Source organism: Pongo abelii, chromosome 11 (genome assembly GCF_028885655.2).
Source record: "Pongo abelii isolate AG06213 chromosome 11, NHGRI_mPonAbe1-v2.0_pri, whole genome shotgun sequence".
NCBI lineage: Eukaryota > Metazoa > Chordata > Mammalia > Primates > Hominidae > Pongo > Pongo abelii.
The window spans coordinates 36,514,087-36,528,738 of record NC_071996.2 but is presented as its reverse complement, the minus strand read 5'-3'; the positions used below and the strand labels follow the sequence as shown (position 1 = coordinate 36,528,738).

General features: G+C 42.2%; 1 protein-coding gene across 5 annotated transcripts in view; it reads right to left on the bottom strand.

The window, feature by feature from the left end:
- MGAT5 (alpha-1,6-mannosylglycoprotein 6-beta-N-acetylglucosaminyltransferase) overlaps window positions 1–14,652 on the bottom strand; it is a 338,815-nt gene that overhangs the window by 205,198 nt on the left and 118,965 nt on the right. For all 5 annotated transcript variants that reach the window (XM_024243304.3, XM_063712758.1, XM_063712754.1 and 2 more), the window contains one exon: window positions 2,279–2,658. In XM_024243304.3, coding sequence (XP_024099072.1) covers window positions 2,279–2,519 — 241 coding nt within the window. In that variant the 5' untranslated portion in view covers window positions 2,520–2,658. The remainder of the gene's footprint in view (window positions 1–2,278; window positions 2,659–14,652) is intronic.

Here is a 14,652-nt window from a genome sequence, read left to right as displayed (position 1 = left end):
TAGCACCAAATGAGACACCCTGTCTTAGTAGGATCTCACCACATGATAACCCCCCAATACCTCAAGCACATACATATAAGTCCAATTAAATTCCAGAAACTCAGCTCCCAAAACCACTTTGATATGTTAAAGTTGATTAGATGAAAGAGAAAACTAGCAGTGTGAGTTAGAGTTGCTGATGTGACCTGTTTGTTTCTTTGTTGTTTTTGAGAAAAAGACAAATTATTTTGCTAAGGTTCATCTATGAAAGTAAGTTGGAATAATTAATTTCTATAATTTCTTTGAGATGCAAAGTCTTATGATTACAGGCATATAAGGTGGCTGAAATTCTAACAGCCTATGTTGGGATTTTTTTTGTAACTTAAAAAATAATATTTCTGTGAGGCTGAAAAGCTAAGACCAAATTATTGTCCTTTAAAATGTGGGGAAGCCTTCCCTATGAGATTTTTAGCAATACACAAGAAATACAAACAGCCAAAACAACTGGAGAAATTTAAAGCCTATAAATTTGCTATTTGTGGGGCTTTTTCTTGCCCATGGAAAACGTTTGACAGACTGAGAGAAACAAGAGAAAATTACCACTGAGCTGTAACTCTTTCCCTTCAAAGCTATAACATGAAATGCATACAACCAGAAACTTTAAAACTGCACCTGTGTTACCTGCTATGTCATATACATTGGTAACACTAATGGTGACAATCAGCTTTATTTTCTGTTGGTTTATCTAAACTACTCTGGAAATGTTACAGAAGTGTAAATCAATGAGCAATTTTAAAATGCAACTCTAGGAAAAACTACCTAGTTATTTTTCAGTGTAAGTTCCCACAGTGGAATCCCATTTTTTAAGTCCATCAGTTCAAAAAAGGTACCACTTTATTTAGATATATTAAAAGCCAATGCCTACAGACACTTTTAACAGATTAAATGCAGAGAATGTGATAATTTACATAGTAAGAACTAGAGAAGAATTTCCACAATGTTCCTCAGAAGTAAGCATCTTCTAATAAATATATACACACACACATACATACATACACATATGGGTGTATAAAATTTTACATACTTTTTTAAAAACAAGTTTTTTTCCCCTTTTGGAAAGAAAGAAGCACATGTATAACTGAGTATGATTTCCTGTGTCTGAACTCAACCTGCACTGAACTGAACTGTTGCTGCACATTTTTGGGAATCACGATTTGAACTCTGAATACTTCAGGGCACCGTCCTTGAGTGGGTCACAAAACAGAACTCCACTTTCTCCACCTCACCTAACCCCATTCTTGTATCTCATCTATACTATCAGGGAGACCACTTCAGTGAGACCACTGAAACCTCAATTCAATGATCAGACTGTCACTCATCTTCTACAGACCAAGTCTGCTCTGCAAAACACAGCATGATCTAAATTCCATTTGCAATTTTTTTTCTAAGTATTTGTGTGTGTGTGTATATATATATATATATATTTGTGTGTGTATGCAAAATATCAGAAAAATACACATTGAAATGTTAATTGTGGTTATTGCTTGGAGTAGTAGACTTATGTGTAATTTTTTTCTTTTTTTGCTTGTCTACAGCTTCCAACTTTTTCTATATTAAACATAAAAGAAAAATAAGTTACATTCCATATGTGTATTTTTTTTACTCTTTCTGATTTCACAAAGAATTCTGAAAAAAATTCTTTAAAGAAAAAGCAACAAGTACACAAAGATTCCTTTCAAAGTGAAGGCAATTAGAGACAAGGGCAAGAAGAAGAGCAACATAACCTCAAGAAGCCAAAGGTTAAAACTCACCAGCATGCAAGTGCCAGTGTCCTATTTATTGGCTGGAAGAAGGCACACAATTGGCTCTAAGTTTACTGGCTTCCATAGAACATTCCTCCCCATCCTCTTCACCTCACCCCCACCAGCCTTCATTAAGTTTTGTTTAGGGAAAGATGAGAATATTTTTCAGCATTCCCTGAACTCACTCCCACATGAGATCACATAGTTCCTGAAATGTGTTCAGGGAGAAGGAGCTAGCTGCATACACGACCAATAGAGCCCTAACTATATTAACCCACTGATTTCAGGGGAAAGTGTGTCTGCATACACCAGCTCAGAACCCCCAAAATGGCATTGCTTTAATTTCCTAAAGATGCCTCTCTGTGTGCAATTCACTGCTTATGAAGGCAGTGGCAAAGGACTTTCAGTCCATGACAAGACCATATCTGGGAGCTTCTAGGGCCATTTCAAGGCCAAGGCACCCTTTAATGGAGAGGTCCCAGAAACACAGTGCTTACCATAAGCTGTCATGACTCCAGCGTATGGCCCATCCACCACATTCCTGTTTTCTTCTGCCAGTGCCTTGATGTACCTTTTGCTGAGGTCCAGGATCTGCTCACGCAGCATGGAGCTGCTTTCAGGCTGAGTTCGCTGCTGGATGGTAAAGTGCAGAAGCATCATACCCCAAATGAAGCCAAAAGTCACCAGGAAAAAGCCCAGCTTCTGAGAGGACAACTTCCACGGAGTAAAGAGAGCCATTGCTCTCCGGCAACTTCACCTGTCCTTGGCTCTTAACGCGTAGAAGATAGACACAAATTCATGGTGTAGGTTGAGTGTGAGAGTCTGCTGGTCTCACTCTGGCTCCTGTGTCAGCTGGTTGCCTTTCTTCACTTCCATTCTGCCGTGAAGGAGGAAAAGAATTAGCCAAGTGGGCATGGCACAATACAACAAAATAAACCAGAAGTCATGTTTTCACTTGAATACCTCTAAGTAAAATGTCAACTCTTAAATTTGCTGGTTCAATATCTTATGATTCAGGAACTGTAAGCTGAGGGGAAATCTGGCTAGGCAACAAGAAGCTAAGCAATTATGAAGGGGGAAGTGTGCATCTGCGTGTGTTAACAGGTGTAGTGGGGCTGTTCCAGCCTGGACCAAATTCAAAACAGGAAGTTTGTTTTGCAAGGTGGGGAGGAGACAGAAGGATATTTCACTGAATGTCAGCAAAAACCCAAGCGGAAGGTGGAGTCATATCACTGTTAGGCCCTTTTGTGTGCCTGTAACTTAAGCTTACAAAGTCATTATTATGTGCTTCTGGCAAGGACTAGAACATGCAACTGGTGAGGTGAGCAAGAAAGTGGATGCCCCCTTGGGGGTAACTAGACAAAGAAGAGGTAGATTGCTACATCTTATTTGAGCATGGCCAGCTTTCACCATCAGTGTTTAGTGATGAGATGGCTCTCTCAGGGCCACCAGGCAACCTCTCTAGGTGCACCAGCACAGAGAAGATATGCCAGAGGTACAAGCAGGGGTATTGCTTTCCCAGCTACATGAGGGAAAGCTACACCTCACTGCTCACTTGCATGCTATAGCACAAGAAATGTGGAACACCTGGCAGGCAGATTTTCTGTGGTTCTCACTTTCACTCCCACCATGAGGCAAAATGAGACATTAAAAGGCAGAGTAGTTTCAATATTAATGCAGCCAGATCCTATCTAATGCCAGCACAGACCAGGCCACTCTTCTCAATCAGGGATTCCCAACAAGTAGCACCTGAGCATACATTGCAAATGGTTACCAGTATGCCCACTCCTTCGGCCAGAGTCCTGGGCCCAATACCAGTCAGCTTACGAATAGTGCCATTTTCTAAGTGCCACTCAAGGGAGAGGCTAAGCAATGATCCTGATCCCTTATAAGGGACTAATCCAGGATGTACTTCAGAGTGTACATATATGCTTCAGTCAAAGGATTCTTCTTTGCAAGCAGCCCAAAAGAAAATGGTAGCAGGATCTTGAAGCAATTAGCTTTCAGAGCCCTGGATCACTGTTGGTCTGCCTCTTACTGTTTTCCCATTGCCTATCAACAGAGTAAAAATAAATTATAAATTCTAGCTATGTCCCAGACATTGTGACATACAATCTTTTGTGGCTTTGCTCACTGAATCCTCAGAAGTTCTATATGGTAAGAAGTATGAATATTATTATCTCTGTTTTATGAGAAATATGAGAAAATAAAGGCAAAAGGTGATTAACTTGGCAAAGGTCAGCCAGCTATGTGGCAGAGGACTTCATCTAGGCATGGCCCAGGGGTTATTAAACCATGCCCCACCTTCCCTACATCCTCCTCACTCCCCCAACAGCCTGTTTGTATATGGCAGAGAATGATATGTATATGCTTAATGGGTCATGAAAAGCAATAAAAAATATGTAACAGATACTCTTTGTAGCCCAGAAAGCCTAAAATATTTACTATCTACCTCTTAACAGAAAAGGTTTGCCAACCTCTCAATTCTAGACCAGTGGTTCTCCAAATGTGGTCCCAAACTCAGTAACGGCAGCATCACCAGTGAGAAATGTGAATTCTCAGGCCCCACCCACACCCACTGAATCAGCAACTGAGGAGATGTGGTCCGCAGCCTATACTTTAACAAGCCTCAAGGTGATTCTGATGCACACACAAGTTTCAGAGCCCTTGACCAGGCAGCCTGATTCCAGACCCATACATTCTGTCACTATTCAACACCCACCACAATGCCCATTAAAATGAGGCTCAACCTCTGCCTTGTACTATCACAACATAAGTTCCTCTGCCCCATCACACCCCTCTCCCGCTACATACCTGCTGGTCTGCTCATCACCATAAACCCTGCACATGCTTCCTGAGAGGCTTCCCAGTCTTCATTCGGCTGCTCCTCCCACCCAGCGGGCACATGAGTGCTCTCTATTATGCTGACAATCAAACCCAGCCTGTTTGCCAGACCCCAGCTCCAGTCCCACCTGCCTCAGACCACTTTCCCCAGGGCTCCAGCCTGCAGTGTTCCTTTCCTAGTCTTACAACACTTCTCTGACAATGGAATACTATTCAATCAGAAAAAGAGAGAGAAATCCTGTCTTTTGCAGCAACAGGGATAAACCTGAAGGACATTATGCTAAATGAAATAATCCAGGCACAGAAAGGCAAATACCGTACAATCTCACATGCAGAAGCTAAAAAGTTGCTATCATAGGAGATAACAGAACAGTGGTTACCAGGGGTGGGAAGGAGAGAGGGGGATGAGGAGGGAGTGGTCAATGGGTAAAAAGTTACATTTAGAAGGAATAAGTTGTGGTGTTCTATTGCACAGCAAGGTGACTATGGTTAATAATAACGTATATTTCTAAAAGAGACAATTTTAACTGTTCTCACCACAAAAGTAATGATAATTATTTGGGGGTGATGTGCATGCTAACTACCCTAATTTGATCATTTCAAAATGTATATGTGGATTGAATCTCACATGGTACTCCACTATTATGTATAATTATTGTATCAAATTTAAAAAAAAATTTTAAACAGGGAATAAAGGAGTATTATGAGTTAAAAACACCTGTCTACCTTGGATTGTTTAAAGTTTCTATGTGGGACTCTATGACATCCTTTAGGGAGCCCCTCCCCACACACACACCTTCTCAGCGAAAGGCACTGACCACAGTGGCACAATAAAGTATCTGCTAAATGAATATGTTACCTAGGGCACTACAGCACTTTATTCAGCCCTTCTAACTGCAGGCCAGCCAACCAGCACCTGCCCTCTTTCCTTCCTCCACTCTGCTCCACGTCAAGTCTATATTGAGCATGAGCTGCCATCAGGCCCTGGTGACTGAACAGTGAACAAGATGGAGTTTCTATCCCATGGAGCTGACACTCTGAAAGCCACATTATGAACTAGGTGCTGCACCTTGCTCCAAGGGAATTTGCTTTTTTTTGGGGGGGGATAACCCATACTCATTACTCACTACTTAATTTTACCCCAGGGCTGAAGGAATTTTCCTAGGGCAAGCCAATGAGGTGTTATATCAAAAAAGGTGATTTTCTTTCACTATTTTAGTAAAGAGCCCGAATCATTGGTAGGAATTAGCTGTCCACTTTCAGACAGGAAACCCCACTCTACTTCCTCAATTAACCCTACTGAATAGGCTGCTCAAGCTGTGGAGTTAAAACAAACGAAAGATCAAGGGCTAGGAACTGAACGATAGCTTCCTTAGAAGGTAGAAGGCTTCTTCTCTGCCCTTGCCTTGGAGAGGGTCAGACACATCCAGATGGTGTATCAGAGGGGCAAAGAGATGGCCAAAAAATCTCAGCCTAGGTAAAATTATCCCAGTTCAGAGACATGCAAATTTGAAGTGGAAATCCCTAGCTATGAGGAGTTCAGAGTACAGTTCTGATTAGTGAGGGCCCAGATTTTAAGTGACTATAGAAGTGCCAGGAAACTTCTCTTCTCCAGTGGTACTTAGAGCTTGAAATAATAGAAACAATATCAGCATACACACAGCACACACAGAGAATCACAGAATGCATCTCTACAATTCCTATTAAGATGACAGAACTTAAGACTTTTCAAAAGCAGTATTCAGGAGACACCCCTATCTCTCACAGTAACAGGTGGACAATGAGGAGGAAAATGAACAGCCATCCTCATAATAGTCTTGGTGCCACAAAATGACAATGAAGATCATCAGGAATGACCAGACAATTAATGATGAAGCCCTAGACTAACAGTGATCAAGAAGTTGTTGCTGGAGCTAAGAAGATGCCTACCTCCAGACCTTCTAACGGCTGGGTCCTCTAGCTAAGTCATCCAATGGGCACAGTGGGACTTTACAGTAGATCTCAGAAGACCTTGTTGCCAACCAGAGTAATGTCAGCTCATGGCTGTGACTTCATCAGTTCACCTCCAGAAAAAAGTTTGCACCAAGTCTGTTTGCAGAATTAGCCACCTCCATATGCATCCCCTCTATCCTCCTACTTCCTAAAAGAGTAGCAATCACCTTGTTCCTTCCCACTCACACCTCAACACAACAAAATCATCTTCAACCTTTCTAAAGATGGTTAGAGATCTCTGGCAAAGAAATGTGTCAATTCTCCTGAAGAAAAAAAAAAAGCACATGAAAAGATGCTCAACATCATTAGTCATTAAAGGAAATGCAAATCAAAACCACAATGAGATACTAATTTCACACTCATAAGGACATACAGATAAGAACAAGTGCCGGTGAAGATGTGGAGAAATTGGAACCCTCATCTACCACTGGTGGGAATGTCAAATGGCGCAGCCAGTGTGGGAAATAATCTGGCAGTACCTCAAATAGTTAAACATGGAGTTACCGTATGATCCAAACAATTCTGCTTTTAGGAATTCTCCCAAGAGAAATGAAAATACATGTCTACACAAAAACTTGTACACAGAAGTACTCAGCAGCAGTATCCATACTCAGCAGCATTATCCATAATAAACAAAACTAAAACCAGCCTAATGTGCATCAACTGAGAAAATGGAAACAAAACTGCCATATCCATGCAATTAAATATTATCTGGCTATAAAAAGGAATGAAATGATTATGCTACACATAGATGACTCTTAAGAACATTATACTAAGCGAAAAAAATAACAAAAAACACATATTGCATGATTCCATTGATATTAAATGTCTAGAATAGGCAAATCTGTAAAGGCAGAAAATACATTAGTACTTGCTTAGGGCTGGGGTATGGAGAAAGGAGGAAATGAGAGGTGATAGGTAAGGTGTATAGGGTTTTTCTAGGGGGTAACAAAAAGGTTCTAAAATTGTGGTGATGGGAGCATAATTCTGTGGACATACCAAAAGCCATGGAGTTGTATACTTTTAAATAGAAGGATGGTATGATATGTGTATCATATCTCAAAAAAAAAAACTTAAAAAAAAAAAGAAAAAAAAAAAAAACAAGTCCACCTCTAAAGCTATGGGGAAAAGGAGGAGTTTGGCTTAGAGCAGGCAGATGAGTGTCATGGGCCTAGCACAGCCAAGACCAGGGCAGGAACTAAGGGCTGGCCACGGGCCTAGCAACAGAAGGAAATCACAGTGATCTACTTCCAGTTCACCACATATGACCGCTCTTATAACCTCTGGATCAACCTTACAGGCCTAGCAACAGAAGGAAATCACAGTGATCTACTTCCAGTTCACCACATATGGCCGCTCTTATAACCTCTGGATCAACCTTACAGGCCTCCCTTCAGAAGGCTCCTGGCCCACCTTGTCTGGCAAATGCCAATTTCTCAACCCACCTGAGAACACTAAGCAGCAGCTCAGTTCCAATGGAGTGAGAACCAGACCAATGAAGCAGTTCTTCCAGGTGGCCATCCAACATCCCTGGAGGCCCTATTTCTGACACAAGGGCCTGCCTCCTTAGAGGATAAACAAAGGCAGAAATGCCCATCCCTTCAGAAGCAATGCCAGCCCCAAGCAGAGATTTGGTCTTTTCCAATAGCCCTGCAGGACAATACCATCCCATGCGCCACATTCACACAGGACAGTGCTGCTTTAACTCAGTGATTCCCAGACCTCTCTGTCCTCACTGTGTACCACCTGAGCTACTTCATAGTCATCATTAAATGGTGGCTAAGGAGCCTACATTTAGCTTCATCCTGTACAGTAACCTTCAAGAAATCCTAAGTCACTGTGTCCACCCAATTTCCTTGGAAAATCCCACCAACATCTCCAGCCTCCAATCTCACCCCACCTCCTGCATAAAGCCTCCAGGGGCTCCCTAGACTGAGGAGAGCTCCCCTTCCATAGAGTACTCGTAACTCATAGCAGTTCGTGCTCCTTCCTTGCTCTACAGGACAATCCCATTTCATCTCGCCTATGGGGTCTGTGAGGCCCCCAAAGACAAGAAATGCCGGCAATGGCCATGCCTTGCACACAGAGGGTGGTCATTAAGTATTTGCTAGATGAAAGGACAGGATGGTGGAAATGAGGTGAAGAAATGCAAATTAGCAAAGACCTCCAAGACCTCCTTCTGGTCACAGAAACTGGGCATTCTGACACTACATTTGCACCTTACCTTTTGCAAGATTTTACCCTTAGTAGTGAAACTCTTGAAGAGGCAGGGTTAAACTAAAGTGGATGTAGTGGTAGTCAGGTATTAACAGAGAAGAAAACTGCAAAAAAACACTCCAGAAGAAAATTCTAGGTGGGCAGGGCAGTGAGATTACAGAAACAAAATATGTCTAAGACAAGGGATGGAGGGGAAAGTACCCAGGAACCTTTCTCGGAGGCCACTTGTCTTGTCACTGTTATGCTGAGAAGATCACAGGAAATAACACCTGAAAGGGTGAAAAGGAGGAACTGAGAGAACCTTGCATCAAAAACCTGAAAATCTCTGATCTGCAGCTTGTTCTGCCATTGGCATTGTGTGTTCCTAAGTGTGTCCATCTCGGTTTCCGCATGTATAACATGGAGAAAGTCCTAGAAACACAGAACACTGTTAGAGCCGGAGGAGTGGGGTGAGCAACTGAGTTATTGGTTCTCAAACTGTGCTCCAAAGAACATCAAAGATTCATTCACAGAGATGTTCCAGAGGTTCCACAAATGTTTCATTTGACTTTTGGTTTTGTTTAAAATGTTTTTAAACATTTTTCAAAAAAAGTTTGACATGCCGAATCCTAAGATACTAGAGACAATCAATATACGTATCAATTTATATCGCAGAGACTCAGCAAAACTTCCCTGGCTACCTCCATACATTGGAGTTTGAACTTCAAATTTCCACCTTATTGGTCACAAAACTAATGCTCAGTAGTGGTCTAGTTTACATTTTTTTTTTAATTCAGGCCTAGGTTATCTATTCACATGAAATTGTATGACAAAAAAGCACTACCCTAATTAAATGCCAGGTGAGAGTTGGTCATACATCTTGAAGTTCCAAGGCTGCTTGCCTGACTCCCATATTTTAAGTGGCAACTGTCTTTAGATGTTGTAATTCAACTTTGAAACAATTTCTACTACTTCTCTTTTCAGCCTCCATCTTAATTTACACTAAAAGCAACTTAGAGTGCTTGGTAAATTATTTTTTAAAATGATAGCCACTCCCATTCATAATTGGATGAATATGGACTGCTTCTACTCTGAACCAAAACAGTGCAGAAATCAACTGGGTGCTAACCTTGCATTGACTGCACAACCTCTTACCAAACTCCTGGTTTTGTGCTCACCACAGAACCACATCTCCCTGGTCTAACAATCAACTTTAACAGGAAATATGATAAATTAAAATGCATAAAATACCTTTTTACAGACTGGAAGTCAACGTCTGGTTTTGCTTAGGAAAACATCAAATGCAAACCCTCAATTTACAGAGGAAGACCCTGTGGCCAGAAAATGTTATGTTTTCCAGTTAGAATCAGAATCAAACCAGCACCCCATTCCTGCCTCCTAATACTACATGGCCTCCGCCAAACCAAGCTGAGTCTACCAGCTGCATGCGGAAACTCAGAAAGGAAGAGGCCTCTCCGTATGGAACACAAAACAGAAACCGAAGTCCAGTACTATTAAGAAGCCGTGAGTCTAATGCAATGTCCCACCAACCTCACGGGTTGAATCAACACATGAAAGGGAGAAAAATACACATTTACAGGATTACTGGTGTAAGAAAGACAGATGGAACGGGGACGGTGGTGGGGGGCAGTCTTCATCTAAATACAGTTGGTGTTAAAAGGAGAAGCAGAGGAGGAGGAAGGGACAGGCAAAGCAGCTTTCTCTTCTAAAATAAATCCAAATTCCTGGGAAGAAGCTCTGAGGTCATTCACTCCCCCAGATGGCCCAGTGCCACCAACCTGATAGAGCCCACTCAGCAGGTGCCCAAAGCTCAACTGTGAATCCCTGACAGCTGTGATGCCACCAACTCTCTTCTAGCTCTAGGAAGCAAAGGAGCTCAAGAGCAGGCAGGGGTGCTGCCCAAGAAATAGGTATGAACAGACCTTTCACTTTCAGGACCTGGGTCCTTTTATTTATTTATTTATTTTATAAACAGGAAAAACACATTCTAAATGAAAACAGTCTGCTCCCTTTGGAACTGGCTAAACTAGTCTTATTTTAATTAACTAGCTGAAAGACACCAGCTAAAAACAGCACACCTTTGCTATCTTGGAAAGACTCTTTGAATATCTGGGTTTTAAACAGCCCATCCCCTCTTACATTTGAAGTGATCAAAGCAAGACAGTCCTGTACCCAGAGTTTTAATTCATTATGCTACACTTGCATTTTTCCTGTGGGCAGAGAAAGGAAAACCTCCAATGCCACCCACCTGAAGCGCATATTTGTCTTGCAGTTACACCATCCACTCAGTGGAGTTCAGGGCTCCATATCTGGCATCAATAGCAAAATAAATTTCCAAACACTGTAACAGGGCTGGTGAATCTGGGTCCAGAACATGCACTCTTCTTCCTGTCCTCTCTATTCCCAGGTTCCGCCACACCTACCCCAGCTGTTCTCTGACATTCACAGGTATAAAGAAGACAGATGGAAAGGGGATGGGGGTAGTCTTCACCTAAATACAGTTGGTGTTAAAAGGAGAAGCAGAGGAGGAGGAAGGGACAGGCAAAGCAGCTTTAGAGGCAAAGCCGGACACTAGAGGGCCTGGATGGGGTAAGAGAAAACCAACATTTGATGATTTTATCCTGACTTAGTCTCTTGGATGTGTACATTACTGGCAGGTGGACAAAAGGGAAAGAGGACAAGAGTGAGAAGGAAGCTGTGGTTGCTGGAGCAGATAAGATCTTCACATGTTCTATGAGTTTCATTCACCAGGCGCATACGATATTCACAGTTGACAGAATTTCCTAACAACAAAAAAAGGCAACAGCGGTAACTCCAAGAATTCTGAGGGGCTGGGCGCGGTGGCTCACGCCTGTAATCCCAGCACTTTGGGAGGCCGAGGGGGCGGATCACGAGGTTGGGAGGTCGAAACCGTCCTGGCTAACATGGTGAAACCCCGTCTCTACTAAAAATACAAAAAATTAGCTGGGCGTGGTAGTGGGCGCCTGTAGTCCCAGCTACTCGGGAGGCTGAGGCAGGAGAATGGCGTGAACCCGGGAGGCGGAGCTTGCAGTGAGCCGAGATCGCGCCACTGCACTCCAGCCTGGGCGACAGAGCAAGACGCTGCTTCAAAAAATAATAATAATAATAATTCTGAAAACAACTACTAAACCAAAACAAAACACGGGTCCCTGAAAAATGAAATAAATCACTTTAATCCAATGTTTCTCAATCTTTGCACAATTGACATATGGGTCTGAATAATTTTTTTGTTGTGGGAAACTATTAGAGGTTTAGCAGCATTGCTGGCCTCTAGCCACTAGATGCCATTAGAGCCCTCCAATAACCCTCTATAACTAGAGGGTTGTGACAATCGAAAAACGTCTCTCAATGCTGCCAAAACTGCCTCGGTTGAGAGGGACTGCCTTACCAATCAACAGGATCTTATTCACCCACTGGAAGATGCTCAGACAGGTTCTGCCCATGTAACTAGAATGCAGAGTGAGAGAGAAGCAGACCAAGGTGAACCTGGGAGTCCATCACCACCCCTGAAGACCAGCAGGCTCAGAAGCCTGTGCTGAGGCTGTGGAAGGCCTCAGAGTGAAGGAAGGTGGCCGACTGCTGACGCTGTCTCAAGGTGACTGATAAATGAGTCTCATTTTCTCCACATCTCTCAGTGCTGTCTGGGCACTAACTGAGAATCTCATTCCTAGGCTAGCTGTGCCCAATTTACTAATGAGTATTAAGGCACTAGGCCTCTGCTCCAAAGACCTAGTCCATAAATCAATAAGCATAGGGAAGAAGGCTTTGAGCAAGACCAAATCTGGATGATGCTTTATCAGACAGCCATTAAAAAAAAAAAAAAAAAACGCTAGGATTGTCACCTGGCATCCGGCCCAGGAAACCATGAACAGGCTTTAAGATAGGTCAATAATGACTCTCTAAGAAGAAAGAAAGAATTGTCTGTGAAAAGATCACACAGCATGTCAATTTGTCAGGTAGGTCTCCTTAATGTCGAATGAAAATACTCAAAAGATTTGCTTCCACTCTCAAAGGACAGTAAAGCCACAAAGAAATTTTATAATAAGTGTAAAATGCACCTTTTCTCTGAGGATCAGACTTCTGGCAACACTCTACATCTAGAAAAAAACCAAGAATGACAACAGGCCAAAATGGCCCCAGTAATAAAGAAAATCACAGTCACAAAAATCCCCACACTTATTTCAAAAATATGGGTAATGCCTTCAAGATACAGCTCATTATTTCCAAATGCTTCCTAAGCCCTCCAGCCCAATTACCCCGACCTCTAGTACCCCTCTCCTCCACCTTGGGAGGAGCACAGGCTGGGTGCTGGCCTACCCCAGGAGTGTTCTAGCTGCCCTATTTGCAGAAAAGGGACAGTCCTCCCCAAATCTGATTTGGTTAAAAAAATGAACTAGCTAAGCAGTGAAGAAATACATATGTGTGCACACACATGCACAATCTGAAGTGACCACTGGGACTTATCCAACTTAACCTTATAAAGAATTTCTCATTACTTCTAAAATAAGGCTACAGTAGTCAAGCCACTCAATCACACAGCCCTAAGCTTTAACAGACCCAGAGTCATAAAAGTCAAGATCTGAATTTTCTTAGGGAAGAAATCATTGGTTAGATGCTGGCTGATAAGTTCACTCGTTCCTTAATGTATATACCAAGGTCAGCTCTCCCAAACACTGCAAATAACTTGGGTCAGCCTGACCGGTTTCTGGTCACAAACCCTCAGTTTGCACAAATGATAAGCCAGCTCCAGTTAAAAATGGAGCTTCTCAGGAGAGTTTCTTGCCCTCAGAGCTTAGGACTGACTAAACCAGGACCTCCCAACTATGATGTACATAGAATCACCTGGACTGCTCTTTAAAAAATAGAGATGCCCAGCTATCACACCCAAAGATTTTGATTTACTTTGTCTGAGGTGTGGCCCAAGCAGAGGTATTTTTATTTTAAGCTGCTTAGATGATTTTAATACACAGCCAGCCATGAGAATATTTAAAAGACATTCTATAACAACTCTATTGGCCCTATCTAGTGAAACCCAAAATGTGATCCATTCTAGAATTTTAAGAGGTAAACTCTCTGCTCTTCTCCCACCCCACAAATGCAGAGTCACTGGCTTACTAGATAATTCATCTACCAAGGTAGGCTTGTTTTCTCCTTAAAGGAATCACAAACTGGTCTTAGGCCAATGCCCTGCCTGAACAGCCAGACTTTCAATAGCTAGTCTACCACAGAGCCTTGTTAGATCATCCCACACTATGGAAGGACTTGTAGAGAATAATGCTGAACTAATACAGCTTTTATTAACCTCTCCTGGGCATTTGGCTCCAAAGATGAGAAATGATTTGAGGCTAGCCTAACAGCCTCAATGTCTACAATGCTTTTAGCAACTAGCACCTCTACAACATTGCTACTTGAACACTCATCTATGGAAAGGTAGCACTGAAATGATCTGGCAGGTTGTTAAAAATGCAGAATCTTAGGCCCAATCCCAAAACAATAGAATCCACTGGTGTTTATAACCAGACTGCAAGGTTACTTGTTTTCACATGAGAAGCACTGCTTTTTATCTTATCTAGGATAGTAAGAGCAGGGGCAGATCAGATCCTGATTTCCAGTGGAGGATCACAGAGAACATGGCACAATTCTCCTTTTCATAACACGTACGGAACTTATATTACTTTTGAATAAACTGGATGTACATCCTACTGACACATATCCAGCTGAGATGAGCATTATATACATAAATGGCATAATTTAATCACTGTGAACTAGGAGTGCTTATAGGACAACTGGTCCTACT